We start from the raw sequence: 24,241 nt of genomic DNA on the forward strand, positions 1-24,241 counted from the left end.
AAGTTCAGAACATGAAATGTACCTAAAAACGCATAACAGTAAAATAGTTAAAATCACTAATACAATCACAAAACATCACATATCTTTATATGTATACGTGTATCTTGATAGAGATGTGAGGTCTATATCAAGATACACATAAAATGTGATGTTTTGTGATTGCATTTAGCGATTTTAACTCTATTTTACTCTATATGTTATGAGTTTAGGTACATTTCATGTTCCGAACTTAATACAAAATAATCAGTAAGACATTATGCAGTAAGGGAAAACGGCAAACAAAAAAATGCGGTTTTACCCATGCGCTTTTTTTCAACTTTGTATGATTGAATAAGAGCCATACCATACCAAAAGCCACCTCAGGAGGACAAGAGTTAAGAGTTACTTGGATTTATAATTCTATCCAGTACATCCTTATTTTATTTTGATATTTTATGCATCTATGCAATTCAATTTTATTGAATCGTATGCTATAAATGTTATTAAATAGTGTTCACCTTATTCTAGTCCCCTCATTACTCCCATTGTAAGAGTGCCGGTAGTTTTCTCTTTCCATTTATCAGTTTTTGAATAGGGTGATTCAAATCAGACCAGAGCACCTGACCCTGATTACAATTAGTGAGCCGTCTGAATTTTCTTACATCAGAAGGAAAATCTGCCTGTGTGCGGAGGGGGCTTTTTACAGGTTTCTTTTTAAAAACTACAGTAAATGTGTTTCATCTGTAAGAACTGCCCAGCCAATTATCCCAGCGCTATAACATGCGGAAACAGGCAGGATAGTAAATTACCCCATAGATGTGGCATGACCATACTGTCTATAGGGTTAGAGAGGTGCGGTTACTTCCATTGGCAGCCAGAGGCCTAATGAAGATGTACTGGTCAGACCTAGTAGGTTATGATGACAGGCACAAAACACTGTTATAAAGAATTACTGAAGTGGAATATACTAGATCATGCTGCCTATTAGTCACACCATGAAGAAGAAAAAATGAAAATTAAAGGGGTTGTCCCACTTAAAATCCCAGAAATGAAAAGCAGTGCTGCATAGGGGTACTTTCACACAAGCGTTATTCTTTTCCGCCATTGAGTTGCGTCCTAGGGGCTCTATACCGGAAGAGAACTGATCAGATTTATCTTAATGCATTCTAAATGGAGAGCAATCCGTTCAGTCTTTTTGACCTTTCATGAAGGAGATAATAGCGCAGCATGCTGTTTTAGCTCATTCTAAAATTGCGGAACACTTGCAGATATCCCAGATCCGACATTTTTCCCCACATTGAAATGCATTAATGCCCCAAGTGTTTCGGCAAAACGGATCTAGTATTGCGGTCTGCGCATGCTCAGGTGGCAAAAAAATTAGTAATCAACTGTTGGTTCCATTTTTCCGGATGATACTGGAGTCAGATTCGGCATTTAAATGCATTTGTCATATGGATCAGGATCCTGATCAGTCTGACAAATGCCAGTTTGCATACGTTCCAGCGACGGAACCTTCTGCCTGAATCCTTTGCCGCAAGTGAGAAAGTAGCCTTACCCAGCACCACCTACTGCACTGTGGACAGAGCAGCTGATCAGTGGGGTGCCAGGAGTCAGACCCTCGAATCCGCTACTGATCGCTCATCAACATCAAATCCCAGAGAACCTCTAACACTGGAAAAAACTATTATTCTGAAATGGGTAAAAGCCACAACATGATCCAAAAACTAAAAAAGGTAGGACCACCAATTTTTCAGGTACAAAAGTAAAATAAAGAGGAAAAAAAAGGCAAGCACAACCACTTACTTTGGGAGGTTTGAAGGGGTAGTCTGTTGGAAAATGGATCGTCAAGAAAAAAACACCGCCTTGATATGGACTGTCATTCTGTCAGAAAAGTAATAAGTGCAAAGTTAAAAAAATAAAAATAAATGGATGTATATTTGAAATATTCTGTGAAAAGTCATTTCAATTTAGAGTTGTAGAACAAACCAACAGCATAGTGTCAAGAAAGTTGCAGGTACTTAATATGCTCCTATGTATTACAGACCAGATGCAGCAATTCATTATATCAACTATTGTCATGAAATGTGTTGCTCCAACCCTGCATCAGTCACACCACTTTCTTATGACAGAAATGATACTAGTCTGCTGTGATAAACTACTTGCCTTACACCTTCAGCAGCCAGTGACTTCTTGACGTGGCTGCAGTGGTGACATCCAGCTGCAGCCAGTCACCAGCCTGGAACCAGAGGGCAGACAGGGCCCCTTCAGCTTTATGTGGTGCAATACAAGTTTTAGGCTTGATTTAGAAACTATTTGAGATCATCGCACTGGGAGGACCTCCCGACATACTGTATATGGTACTGCACCTATAGAACAGTTTGGCAAACACAGGGCAGGAATATGTTACTGCAAGTGTCTATATACCTGGGGGGAGATTTATCATGAGTCAATATTAGTTTGGCTTGAGTCTGTTGGTGCACAACTTTCCCAAACATTGTATGTTTGCTGAAACTGATGCATCTTTAAACTTGGACTCCGGTTTTCCACACCACCCCATTACTGGAGCGGGTTTCCAATTTTTATTTTTTATTAATTGGGAGTGCAAGGCTTGATAAAATTCCAACAACCCCTCCCCCGGCACATATGGTAGATTGGTGGGGAATTGACTCTTTCAAAAACTGCTAGGAAGGGGTACCTCAGTCCACCTTTCATGGGACAGATGGACCGGCAAGGGATCTGCTACAGCCATACTTAACTACCCAGAAGAAAATGGTTTCTCACAATTCAAAGTGATTTCATTAAAACCCCAGAATGAAGAGCTCCAGGTCCTTCACACTGTTCACTTGTATCATTTCTTTTATCACAGAAAACCTCCAAGCTGAGGCTACTTTCACATTAGCGTTCGGGGCTCTGCTTGCGAGTTCCGTTTGAAGGCTCTCACAAGCGGCCCCGAACGGATCCGTTCTGCCCTAATGCATTCTGAAAGGATGCGGATCCGCTCAGAATGCATCAGTCTGGCAGTATTTGGCCTCCGCTCCGCAGGCAGACACCTGAACGCTGCTTGCAGCGTTCGGGTGTCCGCCTGGCCATGCGGAGGCAAACGGATCCGTCCAGACTTACAATGTAAGTCAATGGGGATGGATCCGTTTGAAGTTGACAAAATATGGCTCAATTTTCAAACAGATCCGTCCCCCATTGACTTTCAATGTAAAGTCTGGACGGATCCGTCCAAGCTACTTTCCCACTTAGAATTATTTTTTTAAATATAATGCAGACGGATCCGTTCTGAACGGATCCCATCGCCTGCATTATATGAGCAGATCCGTCTGCAGACCCCAGACGGATCCGCTCTGAACGCAAGTGTGAAAGTAGCCTAAGTTGTACTTGATGCTTAGGGTGCAGCACCATGAATGTTATGTAAATGTATAAGGCCTAGTTCACACTTCAGTGATCGTAGGCTAAAACTGGGGCAGGCAGTTTTCCCTTGTACCTCATTGTGGAGGCTCCACTCCTGGTTTTGGGTCACAATCACTGAAGTGTGAACAAGCCCTAAAATCAATATTCAAAGTCCTACACGGGAGTTGCCATATTGAGAACAGAACAATTAGGACATCGTTTATCAAAACCGTTTTAAGGAGTAATCCGGTAATCTGACATCAACTTAGATTTTTGGGTGTCCTACCACTGGGAACCCCGAAATGAACGCAACAGCATGTGAATCCTGTGCACTCCTGCTCCATTCAGGTCTTTAGGGCCTAGTGCTGTACTCAACTATCTTCAGCAGAGCTAGACCCGACTCTGTTCATAACGGGGGCGCTGCTGGGTATGCGGGCCACGTTCCCCTGACCAGTGGAGGTCCCACTGGTAGGACCCCCTCTGATCTAACAGTTGGGGATAAGTTCCAATTACCTGACCCCATCTTTAAGGCTGCACCACACTACGGGAAGTATACAGCACATAAGGTGCATTGCTCATTAGCTGGCTTCTTTTGCCTCTCGCTTCTTTTCACAGACGCAGCTTTCTGTGCTTTTGGGTTTTTTGTTTAGGCGTTTCTAGGACACCTTCGCTGCAGGTAAAAATGCCATAAAGAGAATGCCAGTGGTAAGGCACACTGGCCCAGATTTACTAATATGTGCACCAAAAAACTGTCTAAAAAAAATTGGTGCAATTTGGCTCATCTGGAGTTCCTACACTTTTTGGCAACAAGTTTTCAAATGGGTAGAGCATAGCAGGAAGCGGGCAGGGCTTCATGGGAAGGGGTAGCTCTAAGGTGTCTAAGCTCGAACAGTGTCTATTATCCTCCATCCTGGGCCCCTGCAATAAATTTGGTGCAGGTCTACATAGCCTAAGTTTACACCATCTTCCCAATTAGTAAACCTGGTCCACTGTGTGCAAAAAAAAAAAAAAAAAACTGCCAGATTTCTTTTTCCGCACAGGTTAGGCTACTTTCACACTCGCAGCCAGGATTCCGGCAGGCAGTTATCCGTCAAAATGTTCGCAAACTAATGGCATTTGTCAGACGGATCATGATCTGATCCGCGATTTCAATGCATTTGTCAGACGGATCAAGTCTTTCCGGTGTCATCCGGAAAAATAGATCCGGCATTTATTTCTCACATTTTTTGCGGTCTGCACATGCTCCAGATCCATTTTGCCGGGGCCGGATCCAGCATTGATGCATGTCAAAGGCAAAAAAAAAAAAAAGTGGTCCAGAATTTTGGATAGAGATAAAACTACAGCATGCTGCAGTATTCTGTCCCGAAAAGTCAAAAATACTTAACTGAAAACATCCTGAACGGAATGCTCTCCATTCAGAATGCATTAGGATAAAACTGATCAGCTCTTTATCAGTATTGAGCCCCTAGGACGGAACTCTATGCTGGAAAAGAAAAACGCTAGTGTGAAAGTACCCTTAATACGTCAGAACCAAATGCATATGTGTAAGCGCTCAGCAAATCACAGCTTTTCATTCATGGCTTAACATTCACAAACCATTCAGCTGCACTTAGGATACTGTGGCAACAAGACCAGTTTTGCTGTGTTGATAAATGAGGCCCATAGGGGTCACGTACTGTTCTGTTAACATGACAATTTACCCAAGTTTACATGCGTTAATGACTGGGAAATATTAATTTCTTTGGCGCAAGAACAGATACACAAGTGACAGTTTCACATCCAAACAATTGGACAAATACTGCAACATCTAATGGTTTTTTACTTACAGGGCCCATAATTGTGGCTTGCCAATGAAACACTGGAAGAGAAAAAAAAAAAAAAAAAATGATTTCATCACAATACCCAATGCTGCACTTATTACATATCAGGGAATCACCAAGTTGAAAATTAAAATAGTCTCCATACTTTATCACCTAGCCATAATATCCTGTCTACATTCAGTGCACTGCCTGTGCCGTTCATAGTGCACCCTGCCTCAGGAAAAGTCTAAGGCATATTGGTACACCTTAGACTTTCCAGGGCACAGGTGCCCACAGAGTGCCGCCTCTGGCACCTGAGCCATAGGTTTGACGCAACTGCCATAGGACATTCTGCTGACAGACTCTCGGGACAAAGTAATGGATTTCATTTTCCCATCCAAAATCATGCTGTTCAGAGGTTGGAAGAAAGCTTTCAATGCTACGACTTGGAGGTTTGGTCTCTCCAAAAAAACATTAGAGTAGATTGTGAAGACAGAACCAAGGAGACATTCCAAAACCTCATTTCAGCTAATTTAATAGTCAGTGATGAAAATGTGTCACCTCTGACCACTAAGCTGCATTCAAGAGGGCGTATTCACACGTGCGTATTTACAGGGAATGGCGCACTGTGTGACTAAAGCAAGATAAAACCTGTAAATTACCATAACTTATCCCAGGTCTCCCATTTGTGCTAGGGACAATGGCCTATATCTGGTGGACATGCCCAGCATTCTTGTATCGTCCAATTGTTCTCCTAGATTCTCTGCAGGCTGTCAGCTCAGTGGGTGTGTCCTTTCTTCTCCAGCTCTCTCCCCATCACAGCTCAGTGGGCATGTCCTTTCTGCTCCAGCTCTCTCCCCATCACAGCTCAGTGGGAGTGTCCTTTCTGCTCCAGCTCTCTCCCCATCACAGCTCAGTGGGTGTGTCCTTTCTGCTCCAGCTCTCTCCCCATCACAGCTCAGTGGGTGTGTCCTTTCTGCTCCAGCTCTCTCCCCATCACAGCTCAGTGGATGTGTCCTTTCTGCTCCAGCTCTCTCCCCATCACAGCTCAGTGGATGTGTCCTTTCTGCTCCAGCTCTCTCCCCATCACAGCTCAGTGGGCGTGTCCTTTCTGCTCCAGCTCTCTCCCCATCACAGCTCAGTGGGTGTGTCCTTTCTGCTCCAGCTCTCTCCCCATCACAGCTCAGTGGGTGTGTCCTTTCTGCTCAAGCTCTCTACCCATCACAGCTCAGTGGGTGTGTCCTTTCTGCTGCAGCTCTCTCCCACAGCTCAGTGGGCGTGTCCTTATTGCTCCAGCTCTTTCCCCATCACAGCTCAGTGGGTGTGTTTTTTCTGCTCCAGCTCTCCCCATCACAGCTCAGTGGGTGTGTCCTTTGTGCTTTAGCTCTTTCCCCTGGAACTGACAGTCTCTACCAAGACACGGCTGGTGGTAGAGTAATGTAAACTGAGCATGTGCGAACACCTCAGTGAGGTGGACAAGAAATAAGGAAAAACAAGCAGCAGGTGGCGCTATACAGATGCATTTTAATGAGTAGCTCAATGGCTAACTATTTGATTACATGCAACTGCAGAAGTATTCAGATCCAAGGGCTGGTTTGAAATCTGTAGAATGTTTTGTGGGACAACCCCTTAAAGACCGGCTCACTGAACTAAGCCATATAACATGGAGTCTAACGGCAGAAGACCAGATAGAACTGTTTGCCTGGATTACATATAAGCATTCCTCATTCTCTGGATTAGTTGCGCTTAGAAGAGGCATTGGCCAAAACTGCGAAGCTAGGAAACTTGCCCAAGGGATCCCACTGCTCCTTTTTTTGCCCCATTTCCTCTACTTCCTTTGATTTTCTTTTTCTTGTCTCCTTTCAGCATCATTCATATGGTCCTAGGAAGACCTATACACTGTTATATCCATCACGTTATTGCGATACTACAACTGTCCTCTTGCTTCGCTGTAGGCTTTAAACACGTCTCATTTTGCATGCCTCATCTTAGTTTTGTTTTGTAAGTTAGCCCAAATTAATAGAACATGGAATTCTCAATTCACACACATATCCATCTATAATGAAACTAGTATGACAGGTTTCAATATTTGCAACCGGAAAGTACCATCGTAGCAAGAATATTAATTGTAATAAATAAGCCTTACTGTCATCTCCAACTGGGCCTGCAGAACATTGTGCTGGAGGATCACGGGCCAAATCATTCAGTTCCTGTAAAGATAAAACAAATAGGTATGATGCAAGCCCTGGCTAAATTTAATTGCCACTACAATTAACACCCAAAATTGGCACTTCGCTTCATTTCACAAAAGCTGGAGAACCACAGGTTGCAAAACCAGTGCACTAGCTGAACCCAAAGACATGGGGGGGGGGGGGGGGGTCATTTATTAAAGGGGTTATCCCATCTTAGACAATGGGGGCATATCGCAAGGATATGCCCCCATTGTCTGATAGGTGCGGGTCCCACCTCCAACGAGAACGGAGCCGGGGAGAGTTGTGGCTGGAGGACCCCGGGTTTCCCAGGGTCCGACCACCACCAGGCACAGCTCCCCGCCTCTTCCATTGAAGTGAATGGGAGCGCACCGCACATGCGCGGCCAACGCTCCCATTCATTTCTATGGGGCCGACAGAAATAGCCGAGCCAGCGCTCGGCTATTTTTGGCAGCTCCATAGAAATGAACGGAGGGCGGCTGCGCATGCGTAGTGCACCCTCCTCCACTTTCTCTGCTCCGTTCTCCTTGTAGGTGCGGGTCCCAGCGGTGGGACCCGCACCTATCAGACAATGGGGGCATATCCTTGCGATAGGCCCCCATTGTCTAAGATGGGATAACCCCTTTAAGCTGAAATACACCTATATCAGTTGTATTTCAGGCGCAGATTGCTGTGCAACAGCTAGGTAAAAGAAAGTGGGCATGGCATGGGCAAGGCGGGGGAAGAGGACAGGTCAGCAGGCCCATCTCAGTTACCATTTTCTATAAGACTTTCAGGCGTAGGAAAAAAAAAAAAAAAAAAAAAAGTTTAAATGTAAGACAGCAAAGCGGTCTTAGGGCTCTTTCACACCTGCGTTGTTCTTTTCCGGCATAGAGTTCCGTCGTCGGGGCTCTATGCCGGAAGAATCCTGATCAGTTTTATCCTAATGCATTCTGAATGGAGTGAAATCCGTTCAGGATGCATCAGGATGTCTTCAGTTCCGAACCGGAACGTCTTTTGGCCGGAGAAAATACCGCAGCATGCTGCGCTTTTTGCTCCGGCCAAAAATCCTGAACACTTGCCGCAAGGCCGGATCCGGAATGAATGCCCATTGAAAGGCATTGATCCGGCCTTAAGCTAAACGTCATTTCGGCGCATTGCCGGATCCAACGTTTAGCTTTTTCTGAATGGTTACCATGGCTGCCGGGACGCTAAAGTCCTGGCAGCCATGGTAAAGTGTAGCGGGGAGCGGGGGAGCAGCATACTTACCGTCCGTGCGGCTCCCCGGGCGCTCCAGAGTGACGTCAGGGCGCCCCACGCGCATGGATGACGTGATCACATGGCACGTCATCCATGCGCATGGGGTGCTCTGACGTCATTCTGGAGCGCCCTGGGAGCCGCACGGACTAAGTATACTGCTCCCCCGCTCCCCACTACTACTATGGCAACCAGGACTTTAATAGCGTCCTGGCTGCCATAGTAACACTGAACGCATTTTGAAGACTGATCCGTCTTCAAATGCTTTCAGTTCACTTGCGTTTTTCCGGATCCGGCGTGTAATTCCGGCAAGTGGAGTACACAACGGATCCGGACAACGCAAGTGTGAAAGAGGCCTTACATTTAGAAGTGGTGGAGGACCTGCGTAAGGTATGGAGAGGCCGGCGCCTCTACATAACTTTGGTGGAACCACCGCCAGTCCAGGAGTTTATTAAGACCGGCATCTAAAACACCAGTCAAACAATGGGGCACATTTATTAACTACAGACCAACATCATGAATAGCAAAGAAAACAGAGCAGACGTTAAGCAATAATGACGCAGGATGGACACATTTATGAGTCAGCAAAAAAAAAAATGGTGCAATTTACCCCAAACTTACCAAATGTCACACCAGGGATTACTACCGACAGTGAAACTGGTGTTAGCGGTGCCCTACATTACACAAAAATGACTAGGCAATCCACTTTCCTGGTAATGAAACTGGATTTTGCATCCGAAACACCGTATACAGAATATGCCATTGCCATGTGTGAATATTTCATTATGGGAGGGAAGAAACATGCCCACCTTTACACTCTAATCTAAAGGGTACACAAACAGTTCTCTAGCAAGACTGTTACAAATTCACAACTGCATTTCTGGGTCCGCATCCATTCTGTAATTTTGCGGAACTGGTGCAGATGCATTCTTTTCAATGGAGGGGGGGTTGCAAAAGTTGCGGACAGCACACCGTCCAGTCCGCATCTGTAGTTCCGTTCCTATTCCTATCTGCAATAGCAGACAATAGGCAATTCTATCACAGGGTTGGCCGTGTGCGTTACAGCCGGTAGGTAATGACCTGGGAATTTCCTAACAAAAACCTTTTGGAATTACCTGAATTTGTTCACCGATTAGTAATTACGATTTCTGATATAACAAAGTCACAATTATGTACAAAAGACTGCTCCAAAGATTAGAGCAGAAGTGTTGGTTTCAAACTCGAAAGGTACTTTGACCATTAAATGAAGGCACACAAAGCCTGGTTACTGATAGATATGTCCTTCTCAAGAAAGAACCTTTGTGTGAAGCAAGCAACAATGCAAACAACTTTCAGAAGAACGTTGTTGTTGTACATGTGTTACAAGTAGCATGCAGCTGGAAAAAAAAAAAAAAAAGTACAAAAACACTGCTATAGTCCTGGGTGTACCTCAATCCATGGTTCGTCAAATTAGGGAACATGTACTAATACTGTCCAAAATGTACAGTGGAAGGTGTCTTTCAGACTGCCAACAAGCTCGTCTGTTCTAGAAAATGAACACAGATGAGTTTTGAAACGGACCACAGACTGAGCCCTGTGTGGCCAGTTTCCCCCACAAAACTATTCATTAGCCTAAATGAGTCTTGTAAGAAACAAATAGAACATGAGCGATTTTCCACAAGGACGACCAGTCCGATAAAATACACCCCATGAACCAGAGTTCTGTTCATGTTCTAAATCAGATAATTTTTGTTTTCCGAAAAAAAATCACAAAAAAGCAAAGGAAGATAGTCTGTACAGCATACATGCAACAGTTGATGACAAAAATACCATTGCATTACACGATCGGACAAATAGTTACTTACATGAGTATCCCAAGTAACATCAACCATGGTACAAGAAGTACATAAAATCATGTAGTCTAGTTACAAAGTATACCTGGTACAGAACCACATTTCCCATCCAATAATTTATAAACAGGAAACCAACCCTCCCTACCCAACTAAAGCCCAGTACCCCCCCCCCCCCCCCCCCCCCCCCTTACCCAAGCGATGGAGTGGATCCGAACTCCAAGATTGGACATCTTAACATGTCAAAGGCACAACCATTGGTGCACTCCTCCTGTCCGTGTATCAGACCTCTTCACACCCGACCTGCGTAGTACTACACACATTCATACATCCAGAGTAAAAATAGGATAGAGGAGATCGAGAGTCCGCATAAACAAGAACTGCGCCTCTACCTACCCCGTAGTCCGACTACGAGGAGAAGCTAAACCGGACACTGTACACTGCATTTCTCCCAGTTATCCCATATTTTGTCATACTTCCCAGCACAGTTTCTTTTAACAATACACACTTTTCTCTAAGCGTAATATATCTGACATTCTATTGAGGAATTCACCCCTAGTCGGAGACTGAGGTCTAAGCCAAAATCTAGCTGAGTTTTCTAGCTTGAAATAGCAGACGCTGTACTCCCAAACGATGAAGATTTTTGATGTCTAATATCCCGACCACACATGCTTCTGTTCATGTTCTAAACTCAATTAGCCTAAACTCTGTCTAAAAACTTTCCGGATTCATCACAGTGGCTTATACTGGATGAGAACTCTGGTACAAGGTTACAACTTCTAACTTTATACCGCCTATGCGTTTGTTTACTCGCCAACAATTTTGGTACAAAAGGTATCTCAAAGCAGTCATTCATCTTCTGGAGGTCTTTAGAACACCCACCCGCGGCTAGATCAGCAAAGCGTACTTACTAGGGATCGACCGATACATTTTTATTTATTTTTTTGAGCAGATACCGATAATCTGAACTTTCAGGCCGATAGCCGATTTATACCGATATTCTGTGAATTTACATTTTTGAAAAAAAATTACAATTCCTACACAAATCTGCTGAAAATGAATATGTTTATTGTTAACATGTAGTTTTTTTTGTAAATCTTTCATTTATTATTTGTTTGTTTTTCTGACTATTAGCCCCCTTAGGGACTAGAACCCTTGTCCTATTCACCCTGATAGAGCTCTATCAGGGTGAATAGGACCTCACTCTCCCTGCTGCCCTGTTCTTTGTGCACACAGCAGCAGGGAGCCGACTATAGCAGCCAGGGCTTCAGTAGCGTCCTGGATTACACTGCTGGGGCTCCAATCGGAACTGCCACTGCACCACCAATGAAATTACTTGGGTTGGGGGGGGGGGGGACCCTGTGGCCACTGCCACCAATGAATAATACTGGGGGGGTTGGGGGGCGCACTACACCACCAATGTCTAATACTGGGGATGGAGGGGGGCACACTGCCACCAATTTAGATAACTCATTAATTCATAAACAGGAGGTGGGAGCTGGCTGCAGAATCACATAGCCGACTCCCGACCTCTGACAAGTAGCTGCGATCTGCGGTAGTTAACCCCTTAGGTGCTACACCTGAGGGGTTAACTGCCGCGGATCGCAGCCACTTGTCAGAGGTCGGGAGCCGGCTATGATTCTGCAGCCAGCTCCCGCCTAGTAATTTTAAAATATAAATTTCCAAAACAAACTTTAAGGACCAATTCAGTTTTGAAAGGCTTAGGCTACTTTTACACTAGCGTTCAGAGCGGATCCGTTCTGAACGGATCCGATCATATAATGCACACGGTGGCTCCGTTCAGAACGGATCAGTCGGCATTATATTGTCAAAAAATGTCTAAGTGTGAAATTAGCCTGAACGGATCCGTCCAGACTTTTACATTGAAAGTCAATGGGGGACAGATCCGTTTGAAGATTGAGCCATATTGTGTCATCTTCAAACGGATCCGTCCCCATTGACTTACATTGTAAGTCTGGACGGATCCGCTTGCCTCCGCACGGCCAGGCGGACACCCGAACGCTGCAAGCAGCGTTCAGGTGTCCGCTTGCTGAGCGGAGGCTGAACGCCGCCAGACTGATGCATTCTGAGCGGTTCCGCGTCCACTCAGAATGCATTAGGGCTGGACGGAAGCGTTCAGGTCCGCTTGTGAGCCCCTTCAAACGGAGCTCACAAGCGGACAGCCGAACGCTAGTGTGAAAGTAGCCTTACATAATAGAAGTCACCCATAAATGACCCTATTTTAGAAACTACAGCCTTCAAATTATTCTAAACAGATTTAAGAAACTTTAGGTGTGGAGGTGAAATTTAAAAGTGTCATTTTTTGTGTAGATCTTCCATTTTTCCTGTAACCGCAAAACAAACCAATATTAACTAAGGTACATTCACACAACCACAGTGCCGCCGCACTCAATGATGCAGAGTTCACACGGCTGGTACCCATGCTTTGCAAACCTGTGGTTTGTGGTCTGCAACACAAGCATGGTGGCACCATGGTCGTGTCAATGTGGTCTTATCCCGATTCTGCATCACATGGATGAAATTTTTAAGAATAAATTATATATATATATATATATATATATATATATATATATATATATGTGGGAATATATGTGCTGTCATGGAGACTTCCAGGAAACCGGGTCTCCATGACAGCACACACTGAGAACGAACAAAGTAAACTGTGGGGGGGCCCCAACAACAGCACCTAGGGACCTTGCGTCCAAAGACCATGTCGTCATTGGCAAATACATCAACCCTATAATGCTTGGTGAAGGTGTAAGCCCTCTTCCAAGTGTCCACTCTGCAAATTTGTTCTAAAGACAGGCTCTCTCGGCCCAGGAAATTGACACGGATCTTACTGAATGGGCTCTGAGGGATGGAGGAGTCTCTTTACTGGAGGCTCTATAGGCCTCAGAAATGGCACACCTAATCCAACAGGATAGAGCTTTTTGCCACTTCACCCTTATTTGGGCCGGAAAACTGAATAAATAAGTTATCAGCTATCCTCCAATCTCTGGTGACATCTAGAAGCACTTCTAACATCTAAACTATGAAATTTTGTTTCCTGCTAGTTTTTTGGGGTTGGCACAAAACGAGGGAATGTCCTGACCTGTGGAATGTAGGAACTAGGGATCGACCGATTATCGGATTTACCGATATTATCGGCCGATATTCAGGATTTTGAACGCTATCGGTATCGGCATTTATTTTGCCGATATTCCGATAGCGCAGTGATGGCGAACCTATGGCACGGGTGCCAGAGGCGGCACTCAGAGCCCTCTCTGTGGGCACCCACGCCTTGGAAAAAGTCTATGGCGTACCAATATGCTTTAGACTTTTCCTGCCATTCATCAGCACAGGACGCACTATGAACATCACAGGCAGTGCACTGAATGTAGGCTATTAAGCTATTATAGCTAAATGATAAAGTACATGGAAGATAAACTATATTGGTATTCAGGTTAAATTGCCGTGTTGGCACTTTGCGATAAATAAGTGGGTATTTGGTTGCCGTTTCGGCACTCGGTCTCTAAAAGGTTCACCATCACTGCGATAGCGTATGGGGAACACAGATCGCGCTGCTGACAGCGCTCTCTGTGTTCCCTCAGCAGCAGCACAGGGGAGAAGGAGCAGTGTCTCCTCCCCCTGTGCTGCTGCCGCTGCCGCCAATGAAAGTACAGGGGACAGGAGGAGGGGAGGGGCTGTGGCCACTGCGCCAATGAAGCTTAATCTCTTATTTATTCATATACAGGAGGCGGGAGCTGCAGTATCACATAGCCGGCTCCCAGCCTCTATGAGCTGTAGCTGCGATCTGCGGTAGTTAACTCCTCAGGTGCCGAGGATCGCAGCTACTGCTCAGAGGCCGGGAGCCGGCTATGTGATCCTGCAGCCAGCTCCCGCCTCCTGTATATGAATAAATAAGAGATTAAGCTTCATTGGTGGCGCAGTGCGCCCCCCCAAGCTCCCCAGTATTAGACATTGGTGGCACAGTGCGCCCCCCCCCAAGCCTGACACAGGCTACTCTCAGAACCCAGGGTAGTGGGGGGCTCAGATCAAGAGCCAGAGGACGTAGGGCAGGGGTGCACAACCTGCGGCCCGGGGGCCACATGCGGCCCTTGATGCCATTCTGTGCGGCCCCCAACCATCTGGTAACAGACATGTATGCCTATGTCTTGTGGCTGCTCACATGTAGTTTTCATGTATTTCTCCCATTAGATGGGAGTCCTAGAAGTGTAACTAGACATTAATGGTATATAATGTGTGTTCAATATGCCATAAGTACAATATTTCAGTTGTTAATACACCTTTAAATTTTAATTGCGGCCCTCATCATTGGTTCAGTCTGGCAATGTGGCCCCCAACCAGGAAACGTTGTGCACCCCTGACGTAGGGGTACTCATGTTTCCAGTTCCCGGCCACGGAAACGGCAGACTGCAAGCAGAAACGGTGGGTGCCATGTTGCAACCGGCATTGCCCTCTAAATGTTAGGCTTGCGCCAGACGCGTAACGTCATGATGCCAAGCCACGTCCCTCAGCGTCTGACGTCACCACCCGGCAGCTGGAGGGAAGCGTGCCCTAGCATCGCTCCAGCCGCCTTTCAACTCCACATAAAGCCCCCATGGACCGCCGCAGGAGGCAGCTTTGCCAGGGCCATCGTACAAAAAAGAGGGGGTCTGGGCGCAGACCATACAGGAAGAGGGAAGAACCGGACCGCCAGAACCGACCTCTGGTCTGCAGAGCAAGATGATCCAGGTAATGAAGAAAAGGCTAGGAACCCAAAGAGCTACTAGCACCTCTCTGGACTTCCTTGACAGGCCTTCGCAGTTTACCGCAGGCCCAGTGACATCATGACTAGTATTGATACTGTTCACTTGAATGAATCTTAGCTCCGCCCAGGCCATTGGATACTAGTCGGAGCCTGTGGTAAAACAGTGAGGGCCGTGGCACTACTGCCAGCACAGCTGCCTTCTCAAACAGCTGATCAGCAGGGGTCCCGGGTGTTGGACCCCCACCGATTAGATTATGATGATCTATCCAGAGGATAGATCAGTTTAAAAAAACTGCATAACCCCTTTAACTGAGCCGAATGGAGACTATGGACCCCATAGACTATGACCAAGAAGTTTTCCATTTAGTACTCCCACCCTTTCCAAAGCCATAACTTATTTCCATTCACATAGCTCATCACGGCTTATGACCTTTTACTTTCATTCTCAGTACAATTTCAACAATACCCCACATGTATAGTTTTTTGGGGGGGTCTTAATACTGAAAAAAAAAAAAAAAGTAGGAAAAAAATATATAAATTTGCATCGCCATAATTTTACCACCATTACACTTATTTGTGCACGGAGCTGTGAGCTTTTTTTTTTATTTTCAATTTGTACTTTTCATCGATGCCATTTTAGGGTGTGTATTACTTTTTGATCACTTAGTATTTACCGTACTATTTTGTGCAAGTTGAAGCAACCCAAAAAAAAAAAAAACGGTGAATAGGTCCTTTTGACATTTTCACGTTTCCCATATGAGATGTTACTAGTTTGGGCATTTTTGCTTGTGGCGATACCCAAGAGGTTTTTTTTATTGTTCATCATTTTAATTTTGGTGGGAAGGGAGGCGATTTGAATGTAATTTTTCATATTAAAATAAAAAATAAAACACCATAGACAACTATAACAAGCAATCAGATTGCTTTTCTCAGACTAAATTTGCATTGGAGTTTATGAGAATTGGGGCTCATGCGTACAAATGAGTGCCACGGATGCAGACCCATTTACTTGAACGATTGTGCAATCCAGGAGACATGGAGCAGAAAGACATGGAGCACCTCTGTGGCATTTCATTCCATGTCTCTGCACATCAAAAAAAGTAACTTTTTACTGCGGACAGATCATTTGGGGGGGGGGGCTTGGCTCCTCCCATGTCACCTAGGTCAGGGAGGACACACCAGACACGTGTCCCTTTCCGAACGCTGCAAATGGCAGTGCTATACAACTCCTCCAGCACAAGCCACACATGGAGGGTGCCTGTGCATTAGGGACTGCAATTTGCAGCACCCAAAGTACAGCAAATTTGTGTGCATGAGCCATTATACATGTTCCTATGAAGCCCTGGGGCTGCCACACACAAACATTTCACTACCCCCCCCCCCATCAGGGGGAGCCATAACACACCCGGAAGTGCATGCTTTGGGTTTTTGCACCTCCAGATGCCAGGGTCACATTTGACTGCAGCATTTTTAAAAGGTATAAGTCTGCGAGCATACCACCGATGTATATACTTTAAGGCGGTCAGGATTAGGTTAACAGGGAGAAGTGCTGTCAAACTTTGTGGCCATATCAGTGTCCTGATCAGTCCTTTGCTGCTTTGTCGGCAGACACGTAGAGGTGATCAACCGAACTTTCCCACAAATGTTTTCACAATCTGCCTGTGCAAAAGGGCCCCTAGAAAGAACCCTATCTCAGGTTCTTGTCCTAGAAACTTGTAGTTCTTGGGATGTAGTGGAACTTCTGGATCAGTAGTAACCATGTACTAAGTCATTCTTCCAAGTTTAAACACTTCTAACTTTCTGAACTTTTCAAAAAAATTCTCGATTTGGAGATAAGCAGTCATTGCTAAAACAATGTCCAGGTGTCGCAGATATTTTGGGCTAATCTGAAAATCCACAGCATGCTGTAATTTGTGTTTATTTTGGTTGAGGGTTTTATAAACCACGTCCACATTTATCGTAATATATGGAAGTGTCTGATTTGGGGTGCTGGTTCTGAAATGTAAGTCCACAACATCTAGAGCTAGCCTAAAACAAAAAACAATCTACACACAATTTCTTTGTTGTGTCTTAGTGGACAAAAAACAGCATGCTCTAGGAATAGCATTTTTTTTCTCCATAGGAAGTTAAACATCTATCCAAATGCTTGTACAAGAACAAATTAAAAACTGCATGCAAACAGTACTTTACAACTGGGCGAGAGACACTGGCACCCTGAAGCCACAACTCCTGTAAGGCCCCTTTCACACGGGCGAGTTTTCCGTGCGGGTGCGATCCGTGCGGCGAACGTGGCACCCGCACTAAATCCTGACCCATTCATTTCTATGGGGCTGTGCACATGAGCGATGTTTTTAACGCATCACTTGTGGGTTCAGTTGAAATCGCAGCATGCTCTATATTGTCCGATTTTGACGTGACGCAGGCCCCATAGAAGTGAATGGGGTGTGTGAAAATCGGATGGCATCCGCAAGCAAGTACGGATGCCGTGCGATTTGCATGCACAGTTGCTAGGAGACGATCGGGATGGAGACCCGATCATTATTATTTTCCCTTATAACATGGTTATAAAGGGAAAATAATAGCATTCTGAATACAGAATGCATAGTAAACCAGCGCTAGAGGGGTTAAAAAAATAAAATAAAAAATGTAACTCACCTTAGTCCACTTGATCACGAAGGCCGGCATCTCCTTGTGTCTCCTCTGCGCTGACTCAGGTCATCACATGGTACGTCACATGATCTTTTACCATGGTGATTCAAGACCATGTGATGACCGGAGTGACTTCATCGAAGGTCCTTAACCGATATTTAATGGAGAAGCTCACCCCAGGTCCTGTTCAACTTCAGCGCAGAGGAGACACAAGGAGATGCCGGCCTTCGTGATCAAGTGGACTAAGGAGAGTTAAATTATTTTTTATTTTTTTAACCCCTCTAGCGCTGGTTTACTATGCATTCTGTATTTAGAATGCTATTATTTCCCCTTATAACCATGTTATAAGGGAAAATAATACAATCTTCAGAACATCAATCCCAAGCCCGAACTTCTATGAAGAAGTTTGGGTACCAAACATGCGCGATTTTTCTCACGCGAGTGCAACGCATGACAATGTTTTGCACTCGCGCAGAAAAAAAAATCACGCATTTTCCCGCAACGCACCCGGCTCTTATCCAGGCAAAAAAACTGACGCCCGTGTGAAAGAGGCCTAAATGTACTACATCTGGTATTGTAGGAGTTTAGAGATATGGTTTGTGTGTATTTTTGATCTGGAAGAAACATTTATCAGCCCTTGCCTACAGCTAGGCACACAGCCCTAAGTGCAGGTACGCCACCATCTAAACACAAGAGGAGGCCTGGCTTTATTTGGATGGATTTATTTCCATTTCAGAATGCTCTTTGTATCATGAGGACATGTTGACATCTTTGGCAAACTCTAGAAACGCACATTAGCCTCAACCATAGCCAGCCTCACATACCACAGACATTACTACACAGGCTTCAGACTTCCAGGGATGACAAATGTAATGTGTATGTAGGAGCTACTGCATGAGGCCCTTGTGCAGCCTCCTCCCGCCATGTAGTTGGGCTTTCAGAGCAGTCACTGCACAATGGGCTTCCACCAGCAGCACCTTCATGTTTATATTGGCGTTTAAGGCTACAAAATAGACATTCAGATTGAAAAAGCTATTGGAGAGCTAACAAGATATTCCATCCCTTCACCATCAATGCTTTACACATTTAACAATTCACTATTTAGGCCTATAGTAGATGTAAGGCTACTTTCACACTGGAGTTTTAGCTTTCTGTTTGTGAGGTCCGTCATAGGCTCTCACAAGCGGTCCAAAACGGATCAGTTTTGCCCTAATTCATTCTGAATGGAAAAGAAACCACTCAGAATGCATGTTGCCTCCGTTCCGTCTCCATTCCGCTTTGGAGGTGGACACCAAAACGCTGCTTGTCCGTCTGACGAAACTGAGCCAAACGGATCCGTTCTGACACACATTGTAAGTCAATGGGGACGGATCCGTTTTTTATGACACTAGAAAACTGATCCATCCTCCATTAACTTTCAATGGAGCTCAAGACGGATCCGTCTTGGCCAATTTAAAGATAATACAAACTGATCCGTTCTGAATGGATGCAGACGGTTGTTTTATCTGAACGGATCCGTCTGTGCAGACCCATGACGGATCCGCACCAAACGAGAGTGTGAACGTAGCCTTAAGCAGACAGTTTAAGGGTAAATGCACACGTTCAGGATTCATGTGCGGACAGTCCGCAGGTAAATCAGTGCAGTCAATCCGCATCAATTGGTGTGGATTTAGGTGAATGGATCCTGATCGCGCGCATTTAGCCTTAGATCTCAGTGTAGTAACTTTTTCATACCCATCATTGGAAAGAAAAAAAAAAAAAAAAAAAAAAAAAAAAAAAAAAAAAAAGTGCCCCTGTGCCTAGTTATTACTGTTCTACACCTCTGGTGTTCCAATTCCCACAAAATGTCCACCTAGTACGTGGTCGCACATGACGAGCAGTTGTGAGCCACTCTTCCAGGACTTGCTGCAGATACACTGACCAATTAATTTCTATGAGGCCATGCTCACTTGTCCTACTCTTGTCTGTACAGCAGAGAATAGCCCTTTCTAGCAGGATGAGAAAGTATGGAAGGAATGTGCATTTTATTAATCTGTTTGGGGACTGAAATACAGACACCACAATCTGCATGAAGCCCAAATTAATATTTGAGGGACCAGTCGTAATTATTAAGGATAAAGTTATTGAACCTATATGTTGGCTAGATGGTAGGTTTCAGTTTGTCTGAAGGTCTGTTCCTTGGGGAGAGATTCTCTCCCCCCCCCCCCCCCACTTTATTAAAACAAAAGCTATGTCTGGCTAAGTCAGGGGAGGCAATGGTCAGCCAACAGCTATGGCTGGCTTTTAATCCCTTCACGACATCTTCTCGCATCTTGACGTAATAGAATGTTATGTTAACTCCGGTCACCGTGCTGCATCGCATAAGATGGCTGCACTAATCAGCTGGCAGCCATCTTCGCTGAGGACGACAAGGAGGTTTTTCCACCCCCCTGCAGCCCCGATTGGCCAGTTAGTGAAGACCGCTGGGGGGGGCTTGGCTCCTCCCATGTCACCTAGGTCAGGGAGGACACACCAGACACGTGTCCCTTTCCGAACGCTGCGAATGGCAGTGCTATACAACTCGTAGGCAATCTGTGGTGCTGCTGGTGGCTGGGACGAAGGTGATTGGGGTTCATTACATCAGCCCATGTCACCTCCGAGGTCAGGGAGGGGAGATCAGACACTGATGTCCTGTCCTAGCACCGTGATTGGCTGGAACAACGCTCTAGCCAATGGCAGCGCTATGCAGCTGAAAGAACAGTTTGTTCCTCTGCAGGCAGCCATTCTAGCTTGGTGACCGCTTGCAGAGAGGACTTATTCCCCACTGTGCTGCTGGTTGTAGGCTGGGACTTGTGGTACCACCACAAATCAGTGCTTTTCACTTTTCAGAAGAACATCTGGAACAGCTGTAGTGATCTTTGGCTCATCTGCAGCAGTTTCAGACCCCCATATTCCCTGTCCCTCCAAAAAGCTGGCTGCATACATTGTACAGATGGCACTGTACAATGCATACATTTTACATAGAGCTGCAGGCCACAGGAACTTTCCTTCAGTTCCAGGAGGTGGTCATCAAGGCCCTAACTTTCCAAAGTCAGGAAGGGGAGGGCCCGAGTACTTCAGGAGGCCATGGTTCCTGTGTAGTACCTGGACAACATGGTCCGACAAACAGCGAAGAGGGGAAATTTTGGTATCGTGACAACCCTAGGCAAGGTGTGTTTTTTTTGTTCTTTAATTATACCGTAATTATATGCATTTTAAATTTGGCGACTAAATTTTTCAGGTTAGGAGCCAATGGCTCTGATATTTTTTTCGTCTGGAGCCCTGTATACTGGGGTGCATTTTCTCCTTTAACCCCCTGTGAAATTGAACAATTGGGGTCTGATTGTAATTTTTTAGTTTTACAAATATGTGCTTTCTCAAGTATTTCTGCCTTCTGTGAAACACCTGTTTGCTAAAAAAGTACCCTTTTCACCACTTCCAGTCACTTCATGGGGGTTTTCATTTCTGGGGACCTCAGGAATTTATTTAATGCAACATAGCACCTAAAATCCATGTCTGTCAATTCAGGTCAGCTAAATCCTCTAGAGTGCTGCCATGCGCCCATACATTATTTTTTAAGTACATATGGGGTTGTTGGCATATTCAGGGGAAAATGGGGAACAAAATATGGGGTGCATTTTGTCCTGTTACCCCTTGTGAAAGTGAAAAATTTGTGTTTCCTAATTCGGTGAAACACCCAATGGGTCAAAGTGCTCACTACACACCTTGAAATATTCCTTCAGGGGTGTAGTTTCCAGAATAGGGTCACTTTTTTGGAGTTTCCACTCCAGGGGTACCTCAGGTTGTGTTTAATTGCAAGATGGCACCTGTAAATTATTCCGGTGAAATCTGCCTTCTAAAAGCCATTTGGTGCTGCTTTCCTTCTAACCCCTGTGGTACGCCCATATAGCAGTATACAAGCACATATGGGATATTGCTGTAATCAGGAGAAAATAGGCAGTTAGGGGGTACATTTTCTCCAGTTCCCCCTTATGAAAGTGAAAAATTTGGGCCTAAAGAATATTTCTGGAAAAAGTTTGTAATTTTCACAGCCAATTCAACTAATTAAATTAAATGTCAAAATTAAATGTCATTTTCAAAATGATCCAAACGAAGTAGACATATGAGGAATGTAAAGTAATTACTATTTTTGAAGGTATTACTATTATAAAAGAGAAATTTAAATTTGGGAATTTATAAATTTGATATTTATAAATAAAAATTGAAATTTTTTCACTCATTTTTACCACTGTCACGAAGTACAATCTGTGACGAGAAAACCATCTCAGAATGACCTGGATAAATAAATTTTAAAGTTATTACCACATAAAGTGACATGTCAGATTTGCAAAAAATGGCCTGGCCCTTAAAGAGGACCTTTCACCAGAATAAAACTTCTAAAGTAACTATACAGGCATGTAGAGCGGCGCTCAGGGACCCCCCTGCACTTACTGTTACACCTGGGCGCCGCTCCGTTCTCCCGTTATTGCCTCCGGTATCTTCACAGTTAGGCTCCAACCAAGGGAACCTGCCGGCGTCTCATTCTCCCATGCTGCAGCGCTGGCCAATCACAGCGCTCAGCTCATAGCCCGAGAGGCTTTTTTCTCTCTCAGGCTATGAGCGCTGTGATTGGCCAGCAATGCAGCATGGGAGAATGAGTCGCCGGCAGGTTCCCCTGGTTGGAGCCTAACTGTGAAGATACCGGAGGCAATAACGGTAGAACGGAGCGGCGCCCAGGTATAACAGTAAGTGCAGGGGGGTCCCTGAGCGCCGCTCTGAATACAAGCCGGTATAGTTACTTTAGAAGTTTTATTCTGGTGAAAGGTCCTCTTTAAGGTGAAAACTGGCACGGGGTAGAAGGGGTTAAAGCAATTACAGGACTCCACATTTTACCTTTACCACCAGAAGGGCTTGTTCAATGTACAAGACAACCAGGCTGATACTGTACACTGGAGCACCAGGAGACTATATCAGGACTGGATAACCCTCTTAGTTCCTTGCCGTTATGGTTGTGGGCACAATTTGGATATTCTTCCTTTACGCCGGTTTGAACAATGTGCAGCCAGGGTGCATATTAAAAGGGAAACTAAAAGCTTGGACAGAGAGTCAGGGAGCCAAAATGCCTAAGGGCTGTTTCACACTTGCGTTAATTCCGGTTTTGAGATCCGGCAGGGGATCTGAAAACCGTAATTAAACAGATATGTTCATTTCCACATCAGGATGCGTCCATTATAGTACGCAGTTGTGGGAAATCAATACAGAACAAACTGGATCAGTCACTAAATACAAAAAAAAATAAAAAATCCGTCACTATTGACTTACATTGTTTCTCGTGACAGATCCAGTCTGTTTAGCTTCTATCACCAAACAAAACCACAGCTTGCAGCGTCCGGTCACAAAACGGAAAGCTGCCGGAACAGATCTCTTTCCATTCAGAATGCATTAGAACTAAAAGAAACTAAAGGGAACAGTTTTTTATTCCAGTTTTGAGATTCTCTGCAGGACATCAATACCGGAAAACAACAACGCAAGTCTGAAACAGGCCCAACACAGGGCTCAAAGTGGGAACTGAATGTGGCACTAGAAAAGAATCCACTGCCATGGAAACCCTTCGTCACAATGATGTAGGGGCTTCCAGCTGTGATCTGTACCCTTCCAGCATCCCCTGCTTAAAAGGATTGCTGGGAGGGTACAGATCAAGCCATCTCAGCTTTCCCAAGCACCACGGCAATAAGTGTGAAAAAATTAAATCTGTAAAAAATAACCAGGTGGGAAAAAAAAAATAATGAATAAACCACCCTTCAAAAAGTATTACAGCAAAAATACCCTCAACCTGCCTGTATCAAGAGCATCCTCCCACTAACATGGATGCAAGTTACATAAATGTATGGCACCCTAGCAATGTGTCCATATCCCGCAAAATATGGTCCATCCCCACAAATATAAAACTCAGACGCCCCAGAGTAGGGGGGGGGGGGGGGGGGGAGAAAAATGTGTCTTATGGGGCGAATAATACTAATGAGCACTTCCATTATGGAATGCTCATTAGTACCGGAGGACCGAGAAGTGGTGAAGGCTCTGTACTCACCGCTTCCTGGTCCTCGGCTGGGAGTACTGTGACCTCATGCTGTGTGCGCCAGTTCACAGCACAACCAATGGCAGGATCAAGAGGATTGCGCTGGAGGAGAGGAGCGGCGGCGTCCGGAGCAGGAGAGGCAAGTGTTTTATTTTGTCTGAGGCAATGGGGGGTTTGCTGAATAATGGCTGGGGGCTGATATGAAGCATAGTGGTTTCATCTGAGGTCTGATTGGGGGGGGGGGGGGGGGGGTCAGTCAGGAGGTCTTATGATGTCAT

The 24,241-nt window shown here is 45.1% G+C and overlaps 1 protein-coding gene across 2 annotated transcripts in view; it reads right to left on the minus strand.

Moving 5' to 3' along the window:
• The window catches only part of LOC122944312 (ubiquitin-conjugating enzyme E2 D2), a 40,682-nt gene that overhangs the window by 11,724 nt on the left and 4,717 nt on the right, over window positions 1–24,241 (minus strand). For both annotated transcript variants that reach the window (XM_044302506.1, XM_044302507.1), the window contains exons 2-4: window positions 7,321–7,384; window positions 5,202–5,233; window positions 1,783–1,860 (exon numbers count right to left, since the gene is read on the minus strand). In XM_044302506.1, the coding sequence (XP_044158441.1) occupies window positions 1,783–1,860; window positions 5,202–5,233; window positions 7,321–7,384 (174 nt within the window). The remainder of the gene's footprint in view (window positions 1–1,782; window positions 1,861–5,201; window positions 5,234–7,320; window positions 7,385–24,241) is intronic.

This window comes from Bufo gargarizans, chromosome 1 (assembly GCF_014858855.1).
Source record: "Bufo gargarizans isolate SCDJY-AF-19 chromosome 1, ASM1485885v1, whole genome shotgun sequence".
Taxonomy (NCBI): domain Eukaryota; kingdom Metazoa; phylum Chordata; class Amphibia; order Anura; family Bufonidae; genus Bufo; species Bufo gargarizans.